Consider the following 23,176-nt stretch of genomic DNA (forward strand, 5'->3'; position numbering starts at 1 on the left):
TAGACATTTCAAATGTCAAGTAGGACATAGATTTATTCTAATTTTGTATTTTTCCATATTTTCAGGTTCTGTACATAGTTTAATTTCAGTATTGGCCAGAGTCAATTTTGCCATTTCACTTTATTAATTCATTTGTAATATTCTTCAATTCAGTTCAATTCAATTCAATTTTATATAACAGCAATCACCGGAAATGTTATTTATATTGTAAGGTAAAGAGCCTACACCGAGTATATCAGATGGACAGCTTAGGTTGAGCAGTTTGGAGAGAAAGTCATGAGGCAAGGTTAAGATGGTCTGGTCTTGTTTTATGTCAGCTAATTAAGACGCATTTTTACTCTTTTTAGTTTAGGTTGACTTCACTGTAATAACTTTGGAAGTTAACCCCTTTTGTTTGTTTGTTTTTAAAGCATTATTCCGCACGACAGAACGGTAACAAAATGTCCCTCCAATGTTCAGGCTGCAGTGTTTTAGTATTGAAAAAAATACAACATTTGGCATAAAGAGCCAGAAAGTCATATAAACGTCATGACGAATGGAAGAGAGGAAATTTACAATATGTTCAGCTTCCAGGGGTGACATGAAGCTGTATATCTTTCACGAGCAAAATAACAGCTGTGAGGATTTGGGACTCACAGAGTTAAAAACATGGAGGGAGCGGAGAGCGTCTGCCACAGCTGCCGTCACGTTCCTACGGCAACGCGCTGAAGCTTCCTCCCGGAGGATCATGGGAAGCAATTCTGGCTACTGAAGCGGAGGGAGTTTCGAAATATTTCGTGATTATATACGGTATAAATTCCAAATAGGTAAGTTATAATAAAATTCTCAGCATCGCTTAGTCTGAAGATAACCAGTGAATATAGCCAATGTACTTCAAATACTCAGGTTAGGCTTCTTAGGGACTTTGTCTCTGCGCACTAAACAGAACCAGCTAGGCTGCTAACGCTATTCTTTTCATGTTAATCATACCGTTACCTACAGTAATGTTTCTTCCCCGTCTTTGTTGTTGTTGCTGTTGGTTTTAAGCAAAGTTAATTTTAGCTCACAATATAATGAATACATTTGCAGTGAGCACGTTATTTATCGTATCGTATCTCAGGGAGATTTACGACTACGTCTGGAAAAATACACTGTCTGTGTTGCCGTTACAGTTTCCTGAATGCACAGTCACAAGGAAGCACTGATGCTGTCTTTCAAACATGGAGCTGAAGTTGGAAGTTGTTCTGTCATCCAGCATCAAACGGAAGAAACCATGGCCGCGCTTCTGCTGGCTCGGGCAGGTGAGGGGAATTCATTTTTACGAAAATACATTTCTATAGACATACAAAATATGATTACAAGCAGGTGTCATGGCTCTTCAGGAGAAGGAATCTGTGTTTCTGTTGGATGACAAGAGGATCAGTGAAATTAACATGGTGTCTGGTCGTACCAAGAAGAGAACTCCTAAACTCCATCCTTTGCTCAACAATGTTGTGACAATGGCTTCATCGCAAAACGGTGAGCTTAGTATGTCAACTCGAAGCAAAGTAATGTATTTAGCTCTGAATATTGGCTAAGAAATTTATCTTGTTCTTGGTTTTTGTTCCAGGTATGTGGCTTTGTGGTCTTTTGGTCTCTGGAGAAGTGTTTCTGTGGAACCGGGATAAAGATTTGCTGAAGACTGCTGCAGGAGTCCCAGAAATAGTTCAGATAATTACTTCTTTTCAGGGTATGTGTGTATTTTATAAAGACACCTAGAGGCAAAATAGTTTGATTTGTGTAGTATTTGAAAGTTTTCAATAAATTGAATAAATCAGTTGTGGGACCTTTATATGCATCACTTTAAATATCTTGTCTATACTGAACAAAGTATTGTTTTAACTTTGGCATATTTCCTTTTAATTTATCATTGCACTGCATGAATATCTTAGTTTTACTTATCCTAACTGTTCTAATTCAATTCAATTCAATTTTATTTATATGGCGCCAAATCACAACAAAAGTCGCCTATGAGCGAGCACTTTGGCGACAGTGGGAAGGAAAAACTCCCTTTTAACAGGAAGAAACCTCCGGCAGAACCAGGCTCAGGGAGGGGCGGCCATCTGCTGCGACCGGTTGGGGTGAGAGAAGGAAGACAGGATAAAAGACATGCTGTGGAAGAGAGACCGAGGTTAATAACAGATATGATTCAATACAGAGAGGTCTGTTAATACATAGTGAGTGAGAAAGGTGACTGGAAAGGAAAAACTCAATGCATCATGGGAATCCCCCGGCAGCCTACGTCAATTGCAGCATAACTAAGGGAGGATTCAGGGTCACCTGGTCCAGCCCTAACTATCTGTTTTAGCAAAAAGGAAAGTTTTAAGCCTAATCTTAAAAGTAGAGATAGTGCCTGTCTCCCGAATCCAAACTGGAAGCTGGTTCCACAGAAGAGGGGCCTGAAAACTGAAGGCTCTCCCTCCCATTCTACTTTTAAATACTCTAGGAACAACAAGTAGGCCTGCAGAGCGAGAGCGAAGTGCTCTAATAGGGTGATATGGTACTACAAGGTCATTAAGATAAGATGGGGCCTGATTATTTAAGACCTTGTATGTGAGGAGCAGGATTTTGAATTCAATTCTGGATTTAACAGGAAGCCAATGAAGGGAAGCCAAAACAGGAGAGATATGCTCTCTCTGTCCCTGTCAGTACTCTTGCTGCAGCATTTTGGATTAGCTGAAGGCTTTTCAGTGAGTTTTTTGGACATCCTGATAATAATGAATTACAGTAGTCCAGCCTGGAAGTAATAAATGCATGAACTAGTTTTTCAGCGTCACTCTGAGACAGGATATTTCTAACTTTAATGTTTAATGTAAACAGAATTGGTCCTAGCACTGAACCCTGTGGAACTCCATAATTAACCTCAGTGTGTGAAGAGGACTCTCCATTTACATGCACAAATTGGAGTCTATTAGATAGATATGATACAAACCACTGCAGTGCAGTACCTGTAATACCTACAGCATGTTCTAATCGCTCTAATAGGATATTATGGTCAACAGTATCGAATGCTGCACTAAGGTCTAGCAGGACAAGCACAGAGATGAGTCCACTGTCAGAGGCCATAAGAAGATCATTTGTAACCTTCACTAAAGCTGTTTCTGTTCTAGGCACCTAACTTATTTTAATTAATTATTCTATTTGTATAGATTATACACACACACACACACACACACACACACACACACACACACACACACACACACACACACACACACACACACACACACACACATATGTAGTGAACATCTGTAACAAAATTATCCGATCCGATATTTTCACAGGGAATTCCTCAAGGCTGTCCCTCCAGGTTTCCTGTGATGGGACACGTGTGCTATTGGTGGCCATAACTGGGCAAGTTTTCCTGTGGGAATGTATAGACATGAAGGATTTGACAGGATTGCGAGATGGTCCAGTCAAAGGACACTGGGCTCTGATAAAGTCCCTAGAAGACACCATCCTGCCTTCTTCCCAAGACAAAGAAGCATCCCAGCACACAATTTTTGTCAAGACAGAGGTCTGGTTTCTAAACAGAATCCATATTTGTGCCATATTTAAATCAACAAAAGCATTTTAAAGACCTTCTCATCATTTCTTATTGTCTAGAGATCTTATATGTTTTTTTGTCATCCAAACTACCTCAGGTTATGGGTGATAGCTGCTTATCTGCCTTTGTTTTCACATCTGGGAAGAAGCTTGTTATCACTTGCCTTAAGATTAAATGGAAAGAAGGTCACATGAAATCAGGGTGAGTGAACACATTGCTGTAACAGTAAGACTCTCCTTGAGTAAATATAATTCGAAACATTTACATAGTAAATTTAAATAGTAAACATATAGAACTAAAAGGACTATTTTTTTCTTTTTAGTTTTGTGGGATACAGGATACAGTGGGCCACTAAGACATATCCCATGTCTCGTCTCACTCCACCATGCCAACCAGTCAAGTCCAGAGGGGCTTTGGTGCCAGCCTTCTCACCAGACGGCCGACTGTTAGCCATTGTTCTGAACCAGAGGAAACCTAAGGTGAGCATGTAGCTTCTTTCTTTTTTCACATCTACATTTTTTAGGTCCATTGATCAGTAGAAACATAAATCAAAACGTGTGTTGCCTGTTGGAATTTAGGCTACACAGGTCCTCTTTGTGAGCATGCAGAATTTTGTCTCGATATCAAGTGGCCTCGGAGGATGTGGAAGTAAGAAAATGGAGATCCCCTCCAAATACATAAGGTCAGTGTGTACAAGTAAAAATGATTTGCACTGTGCGACAGTCATCCAGTTAAATTTGCGAGAAAACTTCTATTTAACAGTCACTGCTAGATTGTACAGTATTTACAAGAAATAAACAGCATTGCATGATCCTTTCCCAGCATCCCAGGAAGAGAAATCAACTATATATATACAAATGTGTCAAAATTGCCAAGAAGTGCAATCACGACTGCCACTACTACTAAATGGTGTGATGTATCACACAAGGCTCTCTGTGGTTGAAAGTATTTTGGGATCTCTGTTGGAATGATTCTTATCTCATCCCTGAGTCTGCTCCCATGTGAGGTTTTCTCATGTTAAAATAGCATTATTTGTCATCTCTAAGTGTTTATGAAACGGGAGTTTATTTATAACATTATGTAGCCTTCACCATAATATGTAAAGTCACTTGTTAGGGATGATTTGGTCCTATATATGTAAAAATTAGCTGAAACTAATTGCATTTCTTCTCTTTCAGGTCCTATTGGGTGGGCAGTGTCAGCTGGTCCCCTGGAGGCCTTTTCTTCGCATGTGTTTTGAAGCGAGGCTCTCTTCTTATGCTGGCTCGCCTTGGGGGTCTGCTCACTTTAACAAGCTCTGGTTGCAATGTCGACTTTGGACCCGCACACTTCCTACCCCTGCACCCTCTCGTCACTTACCGGTATACTTTATTTAAAGGCTGTCGTGCTTGTCACTTACTACTCCATTTGAAAAGTTGTTGATTGGTTTGAGCATATGTTCCCTTTCTTTATTTTGTTCTAATTTCTGTGCTGATCTTATGTTTCTCTATGAAGTCCACCCATGTCTACAAGGAATGGGGAAGCCTCTTTGTCCAGCTCCAGTTTGTCTGTGCGGGACGTGATGAGACAGCGGTATTCTGTGACCTGGCATCCACGACTGATGTATCTCATTGTGTCTGATGGTTACATGGCCACAGTGATGAGGGTGTTAGACAGGCCTTCTCCTGCCCTGTTACTAAAAACACTTCTGAAGGACACAAGAAAAGATCTTGAGAAGACCAGCCGAATGCTGGATGAATCACAGGTAATTAGCCCAGGACTTTTAGAAAATTATTAGTACTCTAAGCATTACAATTTACGTATATTTGTTATTTCTAGAGTCATGTAAAGGCATGGTTGGACTCGGTATCCTGCTTGAATCTGGACCTCAGCCTGGATGTATTTAGTCCCACTAGTACATGTCGACCCAAGACCACAGGCTCTTTCATTTCAGCAGCCACAAATGGATCCACTTTGCCTCAATTTCTGCTGGACCAGCAGACACTGGGTGGCACAAAGGAGCTTCTTGAAAACATACAAGTCAGTCACATATTATTAGAGAGAAATGTCTTGTTTTAGTCTGGGTAACACTGATTTATAATGTGTCCTGACTGTTTTAATCTGCTGTTTGTGTGTGTGGCTTCCTAGGCCGTCTTTGAAGATGACTCTGATCTAGATGGACTTCCTGCCGGTTCTCATGTGGAGGATGGTGGTCGTTTGGAGTTTGCATCAATGTTTGACACGATCCATGCCCTAGAGACACACGCTGACACCTCATTTGTTACTGGCCAAGATTATGAAACTGATTCTGTTGAACTGGAGAGGGAGACTCTTCTTCACCGTAAACTTGGGAAGATCCAGAGTAGATTGTTGACTGCGTGGGCCTTTGGCATCTCTCTTGGAAATGCAGTGGAACACAGAGCTCCTCTGCTGAGGCACACCCTGCACTTTTTGGTTCGATTTGCTGCTTTACTCCATTTGGTACCCAACTCTGTCATCCATACAGGAAGAATGAATACCTCGCCATTTACTTGGCTCTCACAGCTCATCAAGACCCTTATTTCTTTCCTTTCCTGGGATACTGTTCACTCAAATGGGCCCAACTGCTTAGGGCTGATGGTGGAGTTTACGAAACAGATAATATGCCTTATTCTAAACCCTCATCCTGACTCCAAACACATGAGCCAATGCCTGGTATCATCTGAAAGTCTATCCAGAGTCATGCTTATATTGCAGCTTATCTCTGATTCTCTTGACCACACTTACTGCTTGCAGCAAGAATCTGACTGGCCCTCTATTGAGAAGCAATCTGCTTCACATCCACCACAGCTCTCCTCTTCAGATATATATCATGTGCCTCAGTTACAGGATGAGAAAGAGGAGAAATCAATATTTGTACCTCAAGCTCAACCTGCTCCTCAGCGACCGTCCAGCAGGTTGGAACAGACTTTTTCTCTACATAAGTAGTTATAAGCAAAGCTTAGCTTTAGCCACTAAATTTCATGTCGTCCACTGAATATAAGGCTTTATCAAAGTCTTACAGAATTTGATTTTGTTGTTTTTTGTTTGGGGCAGATTGTTGGGAGTGTGGCAGCTGGTGTACAGGGTCACCCAGCAGTATAAAGAAGAACTAAAAAGATTTAAAGGCTATGATGGCTGGGATGAGGAAGATCAGCATTTGTCTGTCATCATGTCCCAGATTCAGACAGCACTGCAGGGTATTGGAGAAAGACTAGAAGAGGGCCCCGCACTGCTGAGTTATCCAGGTATGGAGCAGGATGGATAACTACAGTATTTTTTCAAACGTAACTCTGATGCCAGATACAGAAAGTGAAAAACCCAAAAGTTTTTTTTTTTTTTTTTTTACCAAATATTACCAAATATAACAGTTACACTTTATGTATTAAAAGACAAAATAAGCACACAGAAATAGTGCATCTTGTGTGGGTGTTGTTTAACTAAAAGTTTGTCCTTTGTTGCACTAGGTGAACATCTTTTCCTGTGTGGCTTATACCCGGAAAGTGCCGATGTGTGGCGGTTACAGATTTGTCAAGAGAGTGACAAAAGTAAGAACAAGTATATTTCAGGTTTTACATTAGGGCACCAGACTGCATAGTCGCAGTCAGTTTAAAATAGTCATTATATGCCTCTCTTGTTAGGTTGTGATCGTAGTGTCTTTCAGCAGACACGGCTTTGTCTGGCTCTCCTGTATAGTCTGCTATCACAGTACCAACTAAAAGAAGCCCAGCAGCTGGGGGACCACATGTCTCAGCTGATACTGTACAGGGCTCGACAGGAGAAGGACAGCGTGACCTCCAAAACCTCATCTTTGAGTAAGTTTTGAGAATCAAGATGTTAAGTAATTAAAGCCATTGTTGGAAACTTTCTAATAAATCCTTTGCAGTTAGGCTTGTTTGTTTTTAACAGGGATAGTGTTCATTATTTAACAATGGAAATGTGATATTTGGAGGCAAAAGATCAGTTCACTACATTAGATGCAAGCAATTACAACAGATGGTTTTAAACAACAGATGACCCAGAAGAGACATTATTTGATAAACAGACCAAAGGAAATTGAGGAAAAACAAGGCAGGAACTATATGTGATAGCAGGTCTTATTACATTTAACAAAGTTTTAGGGCAGTAGTGTACTTTTTTGTTCTTGATGTGATCTATCACACAGTTACTGCAGATTGTTCTGTGACCATATTCTGCTGCATGCAGTACATCATTTTATATTACCTCACGCTTTAAAGCATGCAGGGTGCACATAAAAAGAGTCATTAGCATGAAATACTTTGATTCGACATTCACATACATCTCTCTGTCTACAAGACCAGGCTTTAAAAGCTGCTTTAAAGCAGAGTTTACTGTCTGCTTTTATGTCTCATAGATAGGCAGTAGGTTACAGTCTCTCAGAATAACTTTAAAAAGCACAATTTGACCACAGTGGAAATCAAATGTGTTTATATGAGTTCTATATGAAAACCAGCTACCAGCTGGAGAAGTAGAAGGGTGGCAAGACAGGAAAATTGAACACATTTTCAGACTGTTTCTCTATAAAGACATTGATAGTGTTACTGTACACATGAAGTGTCATGAAAACTTTATTTTCATACAATTCTGAGGGGAGTATTAATGTCAGATAATAGTGGGAAAACTGACTTCATCTGACTATCTGACATATAGTTTAGACAAACCATAATTCTAATTTACTGGTTATATGCAGAAATCAAGTAACCAAATCACTGTAAATAGAAGATGTTATTTATTATCTCTGCCTTTACACCCTTCAGTAGATTCTCTTCCTTGCCCATGGCTCCCGATGGACCTTCACAATGACGCTGCCTTTGCGGTGGTTCAGACACTGGGGAGATTCATGGCCTCTTACTTCACCAACCAGCCGCTCTTCGTCCTGCCCGCTCACAATGTCGTAGTTCTGCCTCCACTACATCTACCTCATGGTGTGTTGACAACTTACTCATCAGTTAAAAATTTATTAGGATTTATTCATAGCATGTATTGTTGTATCATGTAATATGTCTTTCCTCAGCCCCTAGTGTTGAGCGTGTGGTGTCGTTGTGCCAAGAGGAGGTGGCTCGTGCAGTTCGACAGCAGCATCTTTCGGAAGTATGGACAGTGGACTATGCTCAGGACCTGCTCCTGATAGGGGGTCTACTTCCTGAGTCTGTTTGGTTAGCTTATCATCTGGGGGACTGGAAAACAGCAGTGTCTCTGAGCCTGGCGTACACCAGTTACTGCACCAACCATTTTGACTTCACTCGGTCAGTTTGAAAACGTATAACAAACAGGCTGATGTTTTTAGAATATCGTATATTAAACTGCATAAACAGAAGAGGGTGGATGGATGGACTTCAATATTTGTGAATTTTTCTTTCCCCTGTGACATGTTTTATGACAGGCTCAGGAGGAGAGAGCTCCACCTGCCAGCAGTTTTAGAACCAGAAAGCATTTTTCAGGCGGAGTTGGAGTCTTTTCTGGGCAACAAGACTGCCTCCCAAGATTGCATTGATAAAGATGCTGACAAGAGCTTATCAGGTTAGTGAGACCTGACTTCTATGAGGTGATCCCAGTGCACATGAAACCTTTTAACCTTGCTGTCTGTGCTATTGTTTTGTCTTTGCGTGGTTGTTTTTTAAGATCCTTTGGAAGGAGAAGACTGGGACTTGTTACAGATCTCCATACAGGAGATTCTGAAAGCTTCAGTCATTGCAGGACTGAATGTTTTATCTTCACCCTTGTCTACCTTGCTGGACAAAGCCAAAGACCTGTGTTCTTCCCTACCTACCTTGGTGCCCAGTGGACTGTATCTTCCCTCCCCACCTCTGTACTGTCCACAGCCTTCTCCCAACACACAGGTGCATTAATAGAAGATCAGTGTTTACATATGGTACATTCACAGGATAATTGTCTGCTAAATGTTGTGCGTGTGTCTCATGATTAGGATCAAATAGGGACAGAGGGGCAGTTTGCAGAAATCACATGTCGACACAAAGTCTCTATGGATCTTCAAAGATTAGTGTTGCTCCTAAGATCTGGCCGGTGTTGCCGTTCTGCTGCTCAGTGGTACATCAGCTCTCTGCGCCGTGCCAGACACCTGCTACACAAGGTATTTCTTCGCTTAAGGAAGGGCTTAAAAAAGAAGTGGGATATTCTAGTTTGAATGAATGATTTAGATTAATTAAAAAAACAACAACTAAATTTCTTGTTTACAATTTTGTATTACGAGTGTGTTCTAAAAGACACATGAAAATGCTTTTTGTCTCACTGCCTACCCTTTTCTTTTTTTAATAGATCTTCATTGGTCCGCTATGCATATGGACAAAATAATGTGGTCGATCATGTCCTGTGGAATAGGTGGTGGTAAACATTTTTCTGTCTTTAATCAGATCAAGAAGAAGTATTCTCATCGATCCGCTGCTGAGGAGGAAAAGGCTTTCCCGGATGGATTGATGAAGTTCATCACTCGTAGTGGTTTTTTCAGAAGGGGGCCGAATAATGATGGTCACCTGGACTCTGACATCATTCAGACTATTAGTAAGATGCTGCTTACTGTAAATTGTGGATATAATTGGTGATGATCTAGTTTCAGGTTACTTGTATTAACCATATTTCTGCTATGAAGTTGTTTTCAGGGAGCTGTGTGCTCTATGCTGGATGCTTCATGTCAGAGACCAGCTCTCAATATGTTGCAGGAGGTATCAGGCTGCCAGAGAGCATGTTACAGATGAAAAGGTACACTTTTTTTGAGTGTGAATGTGCAATTTATTCTCTATTCTTTAGCCACTGATGCCTTCTAAATGCTCTGGTATATTTATGCTCCTCAGTTTTCTGGAGATTCTGAAGTGAATTCTGCCTGTGTTGATGCTCTCCTTTGGGCCTGTCGACTTCTGCCTTTCTCACGCTTCCTTAGTGCTGATGAAATTCTTCAAGACATACTGCTCAGCCTCATGTCTGAACTACCTCCTGTGTCTCTGGTGACAATCCCTTGTCTAATTATACATGGTATCTTATGATGAAAGACACTCTAGTGACTACATTTTTCATTCTTTGGTTTGTCTTCTTTTTTCTTAGGTTGCAGACACACTTGTAAAAGCCTTCCCAGAGGAGAAAGAGTCTGTCAGAGTCCCTTTGAGAGAAAAGTATAACTCGCTGTTGGAGAGGCTGAGGCAGTGCAATGTGCTTGGTACAGACCCCACTTTTTGTTTGCAAGTTGCTTTGAAGTGCTGTGCAACACTTAAAGAAATTAATAGCTTTTGGCTTTAATCCTTCTTTTAGCATTTTAAATGCATAGAAGGCAGTGAAAGCCTTCATCTTATATTTTAAAAGGCCAGATGTGATGCCTATATAATAATTTATTATGGTCTTTAAAACAAGTCATAATAGTAGTGTTTGAGCTTTGATTTCTGTTGAAAACACGTGATAACTGGATGCTGATTCTCTGTGTAATATCTGATTCCTAGATGGGAAAAAAGAAGAAGGCAACGAGCTCATGGTGATTCTCATTCAAGACAAACACAGGCAAAGGAGGAAACATCTGGCACGACTAGAAAGGCACTTGGCTCCCCCTGTGCTCAATCTGTGGGAGAAAGAGGATGAAGAGGAGGATGATCAGGAACATGGGATGGCCATGTTAGGGCAGCTGTCATTGGGTACAAGTCTGAGTACCAGCACCATAACTGACTGTGGTTTCCCATCAATGCGAATTGATGGAGACACAACAGATGATACATCTGGGGCAGTCTCTCCTGAACAGTATTCTAGAGCTATGACCGGGTAGGCAGTGTGAAATACTATCACTGCCATTATTCTGTGGTGTTGTGTGTCTTATTTGTATCTTATTTTGCGTTATGTGATTGTTTCAGAGTCAAAAGAAAGGAGAAAGAAAGAGAAAATGAAAAGAAGACTGCTGTTAAGATTGAAAGCGTAATTCAAGAGGAGAGTAACCAAGGCAGTGCCAAGAAAATAAGGGAGCCCTCCCCACCAGTGGTTGGGACCTGGGAGTTTGAGCTGGAGGATGAGGAGTACTTGAGTTTCCTGGAGCTCTTCCTCAGCTACGTGCTAGAGAAGGATAGTACCGATGGTGGGGACTCGAGCAGTGAACTACCTTTGTTTAAGGGCTACTGCTCTGAGCTGAGGAAGAAGGAGTTGCATTCTCTCACCTTTGACGTGCTCACCACCATACATCGTCGTCAAAGAGATGGGCTCAATCCAGCAAGAAAACACCCAGGCCATGATCCACCTGTATTCAGAGCTGGTTATTGCTACAGACCTGTAAAACATGGCACAACACCTGAACTGCAAACTTCCTCTGTCTGGAATGAAACCCCCATAACCAGGTCTAACCCTTCTGCCAGTTCTCATCCTGGACTGAGAATAGGGCGGCAAAAAGGTTTGTTTGGCCTCCGACAGCAAAGCAGTGTGCCTTTAGACCAAAGAGTGATGGGAGGGCTGTCTGGTAGTGAAAGTAGGCCTATTCAAAATGCTTCAACCACTGCACAGCCATCAGATAACATATTTAGTCCTTCAGTGTCTGTGGAAGCTGTAACTGAATTGCAGCAGGGCTTGGATACTCAATTGGAATCTAAGTTTCCAGAACTGGGCAGGCTGCTGGAGTGGATGGTTCGCTGGGCTGACAAAAGGGCGCTAATGGGGCATCATGGTAGAGTAAAGAAAGATAAAGCAGGAAAAGTTGGACGAACAGCAGATGAAGGTGTAGTGATTCGTGTCAAAGCCTCAGCACCTGCCATCCTTACTTCCCTCAGTTTGCTGGAGCGCAGGTACACCGCTCAACTTGGGATGGACTGCTTTAGCGCCCACTTCCGAGTCCCAGAAATGGAATGGACAGTAGCCCCTGTGCTGCAGTCTGAGGTGGAAAGTAAGCTAGAAAGAGAGAGCAGTGTTGACACAGGCTACCCCGGATCAGCTAACACTCCTGTCACTGGTCTAGATCACAATCTACAGCAAGGAGAACTATCCATGTGAGTGCCCAATATTTTATTTACAGTCATAAATTTCTATATTAAACAAACTGGACTGACACACATTCAGAGGATGTCTTTATCGAGCCAGTCTGTACTTGCCAGTCAGTTTATTTTGGATTATAGGTGGCCAAATGAAATCTACTCTTTTATAGATAAGTCTTGATCAGTTTATAAAACTGGGTTGTGTTTAGTTAGTGCCTCCTGTCCTACTTTTTCCTACATGTTGCTGTTCTGTTGGTCCTCTGTGCCATTTAGCTGCCTCTCCAATGAGTCGTTCTTATTTTCTTCCTTGCAGTGGTTCTCATATAGATGAACCAGAAGAGCTGAAGAGTCACCAGAGTCCTCTCCCTGCTGTCCAGAATCAGCTGACTTTTGATGCGCCACACAGACCGTCAAGTCCAATACAGCCATCTCTCGATGACTTAGATGTTACACCTGAAAAAGACTGTATGACGCTATGTTATACTGCAACATGAAGGCTGCCATAACACAGTTTTTTGTTAGTTTGTTTTTTAAAGAGAAAATACTAATGGATTTATATTATATTTCTAGGCAAACACAGTGACAGTGAGGGCTTGGATGTGTTGTCTTCTGGTTCCAGTGGAAAAAGCTGCACACCCAACATGGTTAGTATCCTCTGTTAACATTCCCAGTATTCATCTCTATCATCGTGACTGTCAAAGACAATATGATTGTTGTTTTTTTCGTTTTCAGAGTTTAAAGCTTGCAGACCTAGACTGCTCAGAAAAAACTGACAATATATCCAGTTCCACCTCTGTGTAAGTTATTATACCTATATATAATGGTGACACTGTTTTCTCAGAGGAGAACATTTAATTTGTTCAGTAATGCATGTTTCTCAGACATTTCTAAAATTTAAAAAAAATCTCTGCAAATCTAAGCATGCAAAATTATTGGTGAAATTTCCTGTACAGTCATGCTGGAAGCGTACAAGAACCTCCACACCCAGAGCCTCCTGCACCTTCCATTATACAGTCTGAGGCTACAGTCCAGGCAGAAACTTCTGATTCAGCTGGCATGCCACCCCCCAAACCATCTGTAGCTCCTTCAAACTTTCATCCACAAAGCTCCACAGCTAGTGGAGCCACTGCATATTCTCCAAACTCCAATCAGCCATCAACCACCCACATTCCACCAATGAGAGAACGTCTGGGTGAAGACTTATTCAGGCTGGTTCAGGTAAAAATGGGACCAACCAAAAGGGAAGGATTGGATTCAAAAGATTAACGCTGAACTGAGCGTATTTGTCCTTTCATTGCAGCATATCAACTACATGAGTCTGAGAGAGGTTTTGGGAGTTACATTTGCCAACCTACAACTTGCCCAGCAGAGTGCTTCTTTGACCCACCCAGACATGAACTCCTCAGACCCTAATGTGCCATCATCTTCCACTACCAGGTTCGTTCCTGAGCCAAGCACCTTACCCAATCAAGCTACCGTCTCTGTGCCACATCCAGTACAGACATATTCAGGATCCAAGAATACCCAGTTCATTCACACCCATACATGCCGACCTCCAGACCAGCCTGCCAATCAACAGACACAGACAAAAGCTCTGCTGTCTAGTACAACCAGTGTAAATTTTCAGGTAAGATAAGATAAGATAAACCAATATATTTATTTATCCTAAAAACAGAGAAATTCCTTAATTTTAGAAAAATGTTAACAGATTGCTTTTCTGTGTGAATAATGCTTGCAACACAGTGAAACCAAGTTTGAAATAAGTCCTTGTTTCTTCAGGAAATGCAGCCACTGTCCGTCCAGGCGAACTCGGCAGACGTTCAGCTGTTTGAGAGCAGGAAGTTAATCCCCTCCTCCGAGGGCCTTCTCACCACTACAGACACTGTTCACAGCACTCCTGTGTTGCAGCCTTGTAATGGTAGCAGCCAAAATGACTCTGTTCCACAGGTTTTGGGCCTGAAGTTACCCCAGCAGAATGCCCCGCAGTGTTATCCGGCCCAAAACCCCCAAGCATTGCACACTTTAAATCCTGCAACCTCAAAATTTGATCAGAAAAAGTTTAAGCACAGTGACCAAACCACCTTAAAGAAAGCAGACAGGTCTTCAGTTCCAAAAAGACAGCTGAATTTTAATCCTCCACACAATCCTACTCCCAGAAACTCTCAAAATCAGATTTGGCCATCGGAGCAGTCCAGAGGTCAAGAGTTCTCCCTACTCCTTCCCGCTTTTCCAGCTCACACACCTGCAGCACTGCAGGGCCTTCGCCTTCTGCACGTACAGTCTGTTTCTCAAAGCAACATCACCTTCCCCAGATTGCCTTCTTCTCCCAGACATCCTCCTTTGATTGCAGCTCCAATTAGAGAAGCACCTGCGATCAAGCTTCTGCATATTAAATCTGAACCAAAAATGGTAAGCAGTGCTTCCCAAACGTCCTGATTTTCACATTTGGTACCGCTGTATCTTGTGTTATAGCTTATTGATGGATGCCTGTCCCACAGGAGTTACCCTTGGCCACTGCTTCAACCCATGTAACTCGTCTCTTTTCCATGGAGGATTTGACTAACTTAGTGAAGAGAAACCCGAATGCTGAAGAGGCTCGGCTGCAGTTACTTAGAGTAGACCCATCTGCTGAAACAACTAGAAGAGACCCCACTTCTTCCACCTCTATCTCCAACAACAGGCAAACACATAATAGTTCTATATTAAGTGGTTTCCCCCCTTTTTGGTCACTATTTTACTTATATATCATTTTGTGTCATTTCTAGGCTGAAGAGGAGAGAGGGGAAGGCGAGAAAAACTGAGGTCACATTCAGACCAAATGACTCCATCATTCCTACACATGAGGTAGAATGATATTAATTCCAAAAAGTTTTTTGTGCTTAATAGATATTAAGTTACAACACACTCATCATATGTTTGCTTCATTATTATGTTTTTACGTATGTTTATATATTTAGCCAGCTGAACTTCCTGTGAGTGAAGAGCCTGCAGCTGCCAAAGAGATTATCCCCGAACAGGATATTCCCATTCTTCCTGGTTGGTCTTAAATGCACAACACTTGATATTTACAGCGACATTGCATGCTTACTGTATGTTAGTAGGTTTTGGCACTGTTGAGTTTCCAGTTTCAGAGTATTAAAGCACCACTGTAGATGCCAGGAGCCACAAAATGTATGCCTTGTTTTTGAAATCGCGGAGAAGTAATACTGTTTTAAAAATCTCTTCTGAACTAGCAATAATTATTCAGACTCTTTAAAACTTTCCTCAGAAATAAGAACAAGGAGATAAGGACATTCTTGATGAGACAATATCATATATTATGTCCCATTTGCAGTTCTATTGATCTGCTTCTTGTTAACTCCTAGAATCTTTTGACTCTTCACTGACTGGTCAGAGATTATTGGACAGAGTTATGTCCACTTCAGCTGAGCTCCATGCCTTTGCTTCCGCATGTAAACGGCCCCCAGAGTGCCATGATGCTTCCACCAACACAGATCCAGGTGAGTTAAAGTTAAAGTGTTGATGCAATGGTTTTACATGGTTGTAAAGTTACTACACAGCTTACATTTATTTGTAGTTGAATGAAATTTCTTTAACAGCCTGACTGTTTTTATTCATAAGAAATAATTAGCATAAACAGTTAAAGAAAAACTTGAATTATAGCTAAAAATCTTAGCATTTATTCTTCTTCTTTCAGGTTATACTCCCAAGCTTGTGGATAAAGCTGTATCTGTCCAGGCTGGCAGCCCTAAATGTAAGTCTCTTTGAATTTGCAGGGTCAGTGATAACAGTCTGATTATTTATTTGTTATATGATACAACTGAGAATATCTGTGGGTGTGTATGTTTGTGTTCTCCACCTAGCACAAAATTCTGGGGATTTCCGGGTGTGCAGTGAAGTCACTATTCAGAACACCAAGGAGCCAAGACAGGAGGAAGAGAAAGTTATGGTAAGATCCTTGGAATACATGCTGGATTCACCAAATAAAGGAGCATTACAATTTTTAGCTACAGTAAATTGTGCTTTTGGATTGTACAGCTATATTTGAATACAACAGTATATTGTTTAACCTGCTGTTTTATGTCAAAATAGCTGCTGTGAAAAAAGGGTCTGTTATTACCTGGATGCACTGAATATATTTAGCATAGATGCTCTTTTAACGCCTGTAAATAAAAGTATGCAGGTCTTTTCATGCAGTAACTATAATGTATTAAGTTCATATGATTTATGCACACTTTTACCCCTTTTATTATATTTCATCAGGAGGTTGCTTAAAGTATCTTTTTTGTTTGTTTGTTTGTTTTTTCAGGATGTGGGCAGCCGCCAGTTCATAAGTGTCTTAGATATAGAGGAAAGGAGGCACCGTCAGGATCTTCCATTCATCCACCCTTCTTCACCTACATCTGCTCAGCTTCATGTTCTTGCAACCTCTGTTATCAGGGGTGATGATGTCGGTGCCGTTCCGCAACCGTCATTCACAATTCCAGAGAATCTCCTGAAACCCACGACTCAACCAGGTCTTTATAAGTTTTATAGAGTTCCGTCTACTGAAAATTGTTGTGCCGCTGTTAAAGCACACCACTGCTATTCTTCCAAATATCTTTGTATACTTTAGATATTCCCGAGGAGTCCCCTTCAGTCAGCCACATTGAACCCAGCAGGGTTTCCGAGAGAAACACTCCACTAAACAGTGAGACGGTTGATTTGTCTGACTCTGAGATCCTTCAGGCTATAAAGACCCAGAGCTCTGAACCACCCAGTGTCTCCTCTTCAACTCCTATAGTCAGGTTCTCCTCTTGCCTCTCAGAGCTGGATTCCAAGTTGGCTGCTCTACAGAACATTGCAGATCATTTGGAGAAGGACTTCTCAAACTCCGGGATGGTAGAAAATGTTTTGTACTTATACTACTTGTATTTTTAATGTCACCAAAGTTTACAAATTGAATTCTACAGCTGACATGCTTATGTTATAGGTAATTTCTTGGTTATTCTGTTGTGTCTTCATGTAGCTGGTTAACACTATTGAAAAGCTCAAGCCAGAGAAGGTCCCTTATGTGAGGACGACCACAGCAGTAAAGAAAACTGTCAGACTCAATGTCCCTAAGAAAGGTGCTTCCTAAAATGTATTCATCTGTAGTGAAATCATCTGCATTTTTAGTTCATCTCAAAAAATTTGTTACAGTATATAATGAAAGCGTTATTTTTGTAATATATTTCAAATATAAGATATTACATTGTGCGTCACTGTTTTTGTTCAAATGCTGATATCAGTTATATATTGTCTAACAGCATGGGCACCTGATGTGGACATTTTACCTGAACTGAGTGAATCCCAAGAAGATGATGAAAATCAAGAAGAGGAGTTTGTGTTTGATTCCAGTCCTGAAAGAACAACTTCTTTTCATTATTCCACTTCTCCGCACTGTCACAGAGCTGGTCTGTCCCACCTAAACAGCCCACCAAGTAATCGCGCAATTAATTTAAAAAAACATCACTAATGACAACAAATATATTTAACAGCAGGCTGATTTATAATAACACTTACTAGCTGTCACTCTTGTTGTTTGTTTCTATGTTTCTGTCTCACCAAAATGAGCTGAACTTGGGTATAATAATGTTTATTTTTCTCTAATAGAGGACTACTGTACCATTTGACCTGATTGTGAATCTGTCTTTATAGATGGAGGACATACTGTACTAGCATACGTGGTTATTTAAGTCATAATTCTTGTATGTTTTATCTACAGGAATGGAAGCTCAGTTAAATGAAACATTCAGGATATCTCACGTGTAAGTTGAAGTTGGTATACTGATCTTATAACTTATCATTTCTGCTGTTGATTTGCTCGCCTTTTTTCCCATTTCTCTTGAATATTAAAATATTCTGCCCTCTACCTGTCAATGTCTAGATCAGCAGATGAGAATCTGGGTCAGACTGAGCTATCCGATACAGCAGAAATCTTAGACGAGTTGATAAGAGAAGGCTATTTATCTCAGACTGACTTGGATTTGTCCACCTCACAGACTCCACACCGTAGCAGGTATAGTGACTACTAAAAATGAGTGCTGCTCAAATGGTGACTTAAACAAGTGTGATTTTTCTCTGAGCTGTTAAATATGTCCCACAGCAGGCAGGACCAACTGCAGAGTAGCTCCATGTCGCAGAATCATGCAGAGGATGAGAGAAGAGAGCTGAGGATGTGGATGAGAAGAAGACAGAGGGAAAGACTGGCTGCTTATCAAAAACACAGAGAGACCCTGAGAGAGAGGGAGCACAAACCTTTCTCTTCTTCAGCAGCAGTGGTGAGATTCAGTCGCCTTTTCATTAGGGTTTCTATCACATGCTGTGTATTTGAAATATCCCATTCACTTTGTTACTTTTTTGTTCTCTTCAGTATTCAGCAACCAAAAATAGAACGACCAGTTCGAGAAGCAGAGAGAAGAAAGAAAAGTATGTATTTTATTTACTTAATCGTTGTCTTAAAGAAATGCGTCTGCCTGTGCAAAACTATTTCTCTTGATTTATTAGGGCCCTGCTTCTTGAGCAGTACAACAAGAGGACCCATGAAGCTTTTTCTTTGGTCAGTGACTTTCTTGCCTCTCCTGCATCCACATTAAGCTCGTCAAGGCCTGAAGGACCTCAGGTGGCCTCCGCCACACACTCTTCCTTTGCTCCTCCCTCAGGCAGCACTCACAGGTATCGTCTGTGACAGTAATTCGACCGGGAACCAGACTCATTAAAGAATAATAAGAATGTTGAACACATTCCTTGTAAACTTTTTTTTAAAGATTATATACAGTGACGAGGAAAACTATGTGAACCCATGGACTTTATTTTCTGAAGGTCCAAGGCCCAAGTAGAATAAGGCTGCTTCTGTTATGATGCCATGAATTTATCATCATACGAGTGCATTAATAGTTCATCTATAGAAGTGCACCAAGGTTGTTCTCTCATTTGCTTCTGTGTCTTTGTGCCAGGATGTTGAGGTCAGGGCTGTCGACTACCTCTGTCGTATATTCAGAGACACTTTGTTGAAAACAAACTCTTGTGTTTCAGCTATAAGCAGTCACCAGCATTAAAGCTGAAATGCATTTGTCATCCTCATCCAGAAATAATAGTTGGTGTAATTATCGGTGAGAGCTGCTATTCTAGTTGTTTTGACATTTATTAAGAGATGAGCGCACAGTTACCTTTTGTGGCCTTTTTTCTAGTTACAGAATGAATTCAGAACTTTTGCAGAGTATCCAAGACGTGTACCTACAGAGACGGTGTATTAAAAAATAAACAAAAAAAGAATTGAGGCTTTATACAGTAATGGAGTTGATTTCTCTGTCCTAGAGTTTACAGTGATATCAATAATAAAAGAAGTCTGAAACCCCAGTCAGGACAAACCCCAGCCAGCCTTCGCCAACAGTTTGCTGAAGTGCAGGTACGGCCTTCTGACGATTACCACAGGAGACTGGGACTACACCGACCAGGTACTGTAATGAAATATATTGGTATTAAAGTAAATGGATGCTTAAACTGTAAAAAAGAAAAATGTTTAGGTTGTGCGATTAATTTTTATTTATTTGTTTATTTATTTGTTTCAGCGACCTTTTTGCCAAAGGACCGCTTGTCTCAAGTGACTAAACGTGGTATGCTCAAGAGCCCAAGTAAACTTCCTGCAGCGAGCCACAGTAAGGAACAGCATGATTGGTACCAGAGAAAGACGGAAGTGAACAGAAATTCTTCAGAAGGAACTGCAGTAAGAACAGGGATCCTGAGGGAGCAGACAAGGCCGAAAGAGCGAGAAGAGATGGAGCAATCAGGGTTTGATAGGCTGCAGGAGGAGTTGCAGTCTAACATAGTAAGAACCTCACTTTTGCCACCTATTTTCCAGATGCTGTAGATGGAAAATCAACTCTGAGTCACTCTTATGATCACTCAGTGCTTGAATTAAAAACTGTAATTGCTAATTAGTTTAAGCAAACCAAACAGCAATTTTAATGTTTCTGTGTACAGTGGGGCAAAAAAGTATTTAGTCAGCCACCGATTGTGCAAGTTCCCCCACCTAAAATGATGACAGAGGTCAGTAATTTGCACCAGAGGTACACTTCAACTGTGAGAGACAGAATGTGAAAAAAAAAAAATCCATGAATCCACATGGTAGGATTTGTAAAGAATTTATTCGTAAATCAGGGTGGAAAATAAGTATTTGGTCAATAACAAAAATACAACTCAATACTTTGTAACATAACCTTTGTTGGCAATAACAGAGGTCAAACGTTTACTATAGGTCTTTACCAGGTTTGCACACACAGTAGCTGGTATTTTGGCCCATTCCTCCATGCAGATCTTCTCGAGAGCAGTGATGTTTTGGGGCTGTCGCCGAGCAACACGGACTTTCAACTCCCGCCACAGATTTTCTATGGGGTTGAGGTCTGGAGACTGGCTAGGCCACTCCAGGACTTTCAAATGCTTCTTACGGAGCCACTCCTTTGTTGCCCGGGCGGTGTGTTTTGGATCATTGTCATGTTGGAAGACCCAGCCTCGTTTCATCTTCAAAGTTCTCACTGATGGAAGGAGGTTTTGGCTCAAAATCTCACGATACATGGCCCCATTCATTCTGTCCTTAACACGGATCAGTCGTCCTGTCCCCTTGGCAGAAAAACAGCCCCATAGCATGATGTTTCCACCCCCATGCTTCACAGTAGGTATGGTGTTCTTGGGATGCAACTCAGTATTCTTCTTCCTCCAAACACGACGAGTTGAGTTTGTACCAAAAAGTTCTACTTTGGTTTCATCTGACCATATGACATTCTCCCAATCCTCTGCTGTATCATCCATGTGCTCTCTGGCAAACTTCAGACGGGCCTGGACATGCACTGGCTTCAGCAGCGGAACACGTCTGGCACTGCGGGATTTGATTCCCTGCCGTTGTAGTGTGTTACTGATGGTGACCTTTGTTACTTTGGTCCCAGCTCTCTGCAGGTCATTCACCAGGTCCCCCCGTGTGGTTCTGGGATCTTTGCTCACCGTTCTCATGATCATTTTGACCCCACGGGATGAGATCTTGCGTGGAGCCCCAGATCGAGGGAGATTATCAGTGGTCTTGTATGTCTTCCATTTTCTGATGATTGCTCCCACAGTTGATTTTTTCACACCAAGCTGCTTGCCTATTGTAGATTCACTCTTCCCAGTCTGGTGCAGGTCTGCAATACTTTTCCTGGTGTCCTTCGAAAGCTCTTTGGTCTTGGCCATGGCGGAGTTTGGAGTCTGACTGTTTGAGGCTGTGGACAGGTGTCTTTTATACAGATGATGAGTTCAAACAGGTGCCATTCATACAGGTAACGAGTGGGGGACAGAAAAGCTTCTTACAGAAGACGTTACAGGTCTGTGAGAGCCAGAGATTTTCCTTGTTTGAGGTGACCAAATACTTATTTTCCACCCTGATTTACGAATAAATTCTTTACAAATCCTACCATGTGAATTCATGGATTTTTTTTCACATTCTGTCTCTCACAGTTGAAGTGTACCTCTGGTGCAAATTACTGACCTCTGTCATCATTTTAAGTGGGGGAACTTGCACAATTGGTGGCTGACTAAATACTTTTTTGCCCCACTGTAACTAAAGGGAAAACAGATGATGTGGTTTTGTGTTAAAATGTATTTTTAATTGAATATTTTCTCAGGCTTTGGCAGGGCTTTTGGATGAGCATGGTGATGCTTCCAGATCAGAGATGGACTGGCTGGATAATCTCTCTGAGAGTGGAAGCAGCAACCTGAGCAAAATAGACTGGGAAGCTATTGAGAGGATGGCGGCTGGAGAGGAAGTCTGAGTGTCTCCAGGAAAGCAAAAATGGTCCACGTAGATACTTAAATAGCTTAAAATATTGCTGGAAAAATGAAATGTGCTGTATTTGTATGTACCTATTACATATACTGTAAATCCAAAGTGTTTTAAACTGATGAAAATAATAAATAAATAATAATAATAAAACAATAAATTACATATGATGTAATCAGTTTTGTAGCGTAATAGGCTTGTCATTTTTGTGTATGTGTAAAACTTTCTACATTTGTACTTTTTTGTACATACTTCACTTCCTTAATAATAAATATTTTGAGGCAGTTCTTCTCTCCTTTGCTCAACTTCCATTTCTAATGTTATGTTCATGTCTGCGATCCTCTGTAATTCAACCATTTTGAAGGGTTTTTGAACGGCCTGTTTAAGCTGAAGCATCTCAGTCTGATTTGATTCCAGACATTTTTTGTTTGAGGTGGACTTGCTATGTGTTTCGGATCACTGTCCAGCATAACCCAAGTGAGCATGAGCTTCAGGCTATGAATAATGGCCAGACATTCTCCTTCATGTCTCCTAATTACAGCTTCGTCCAGGCCCTGAAGCAGCTTTTTATGAATGGTGTGGGGGTTTTTTTTAATTTCAGATGCAACAGGACTTAAATCTTCAAAAAGTTCAGCTTTTGTCTCATTAGTCCACAGAATATTTTCCCAAAAGTGTTGGGCATTATCAACATAGGTTTTTTAAATTTTTTTTAAAGCAAATGTGAGATGAGCCTTTAACAAGCGGTGACTTTCTTCTCCTAAAGCTTATTTTACAATGGATCCACAAAAATGCACCCTAAATAAATCCAGTGTTTGC

General features: G+C 41.1%; 1 protein-coding gene across 4 annotated transcripts; it reads left to right on the top strand.

Annotated features, from left to right (window-relative positions):
- The first annotated feature begins 684 nt into the window (after positions 1–684).
- cplane1 (ciliogenesis and planar polarity effector 1) lies at positions 685–22,535 on the top strand. 4 transcript variants are annotated; one of them, XM_085413883.1, is made up of 50 exons: positions 685–806; positions 1,152–1,280; positions 1,362–1,497; positions 1,589–1,708; positions 3,303–3,535; positions 3,663–3,766; positions 3,888–4,044; positions 4,144–4,247; positions 4,744–4,926; positions 5,060–5,309; positions 5,384–5,584; positions 5,693–6,480; positions 6,620–6,810; positions 7,030–7,110; positions 7,204–7,377; positions 8,341–8,508; positions 8,598–8,829; positions 8,967–9,103; positions 9,206–9,423; positions 9,510–9,674; positions 9,955–10,102; positions 10,191–10,300; positions 10,393–10,542; positions 10,640–10,751; positions 11,029–11,341; positions 11,431–12,546; positions 12,845–12,996; positions 13,102–13,175; positions 13,264–13,328; positions 13,485–13,749; positions 13,832–14,158; positions 14,311–14,940; positions 15,030–15,211; positions 15,297–15,375; positions 15,489–15,567; positions 15,897–16,031; positions 16,229–16,285; positions 16,395–16,480; positions 16,841–17,048; positions 17,147–17,412; positions 17,540–17,639; positions 17,820–17,993; positions 18,278–18,320; positions 18,440–18,571; positions 18,659–18,833; positions 18,926–18,981; positions 19,060–19,227; positions 19,870–20,009; positions 20,124–20,380; positions 22,206–22,535. In XM_085413883.1, exons 2-50 carry the CDS (start codon positions 1,200–1,202, stop codon positions 22,350–22,352), a joined length of 9,669 nt encoding a protein of 3,222 aa, XP_085270009.1. In that variant the 5' UTR covers positions 685–806; positions 1,152–1,199; the 3' UTR covers positions 22,353–22,535. The 4 variants fall into 4 exon arrangements, with proteins under 4 accessions (XP_085270009.1, XP_085270011.1, XP_085270010.1 ...); XM_085413885.1 differs by having other exon boundaries at positions 18,662–18,833; XM_085413884.1 differs by having other exon boundaries at positions 8,344–8,508.
- The last annotated feature ends 641 nt before the right edge of the window (positions 22,536–23,176 follow it).

This window comes from Rhamphochromis longiceps, linkage group LG7, assembly GCF_057381845.1.
Source record: "Rhamphochromis longiceps isolate RC_006_pf linkage group LG7, R_longiceps_female_GT1.1, whole genome shotgun sequence".
Lineage (NCBI taxonomy): Eukaryota > Metazoa > Chordata > Actinopteri > Cichliformes > Cichlidae > Rhamphochromis > Rhamphochromis longiceps.

What these genes read in the sequence shown, in the direction of transcription:
- cplane1 (XM_085413883.1), top strand. Translation starts at nt 1,200, where the DNA reads ATGGAGCTGAAGTTGGAAGTTGTTCTGTCATCCAGCATCAAACGGAAG. An exon ending in GCTTCTGCTGGCTCGGGCAG is followed by an intron (nt 1,281 to 1,361) that starts GTGAGGGGAATT and finishes ATGGCTCTTCAG; the next exon opens with GAGAAGGAATCTGTGTTTCT. An exon ending in CGCACTGCTGAGTTATCCAG is followed by an intron (nt 6,811 to 7,029) that starts GTATGGAGCAGG and finishes TTGTTGCACTAG; the next exon opens with GTGAACATCTTTTCCTGTGT.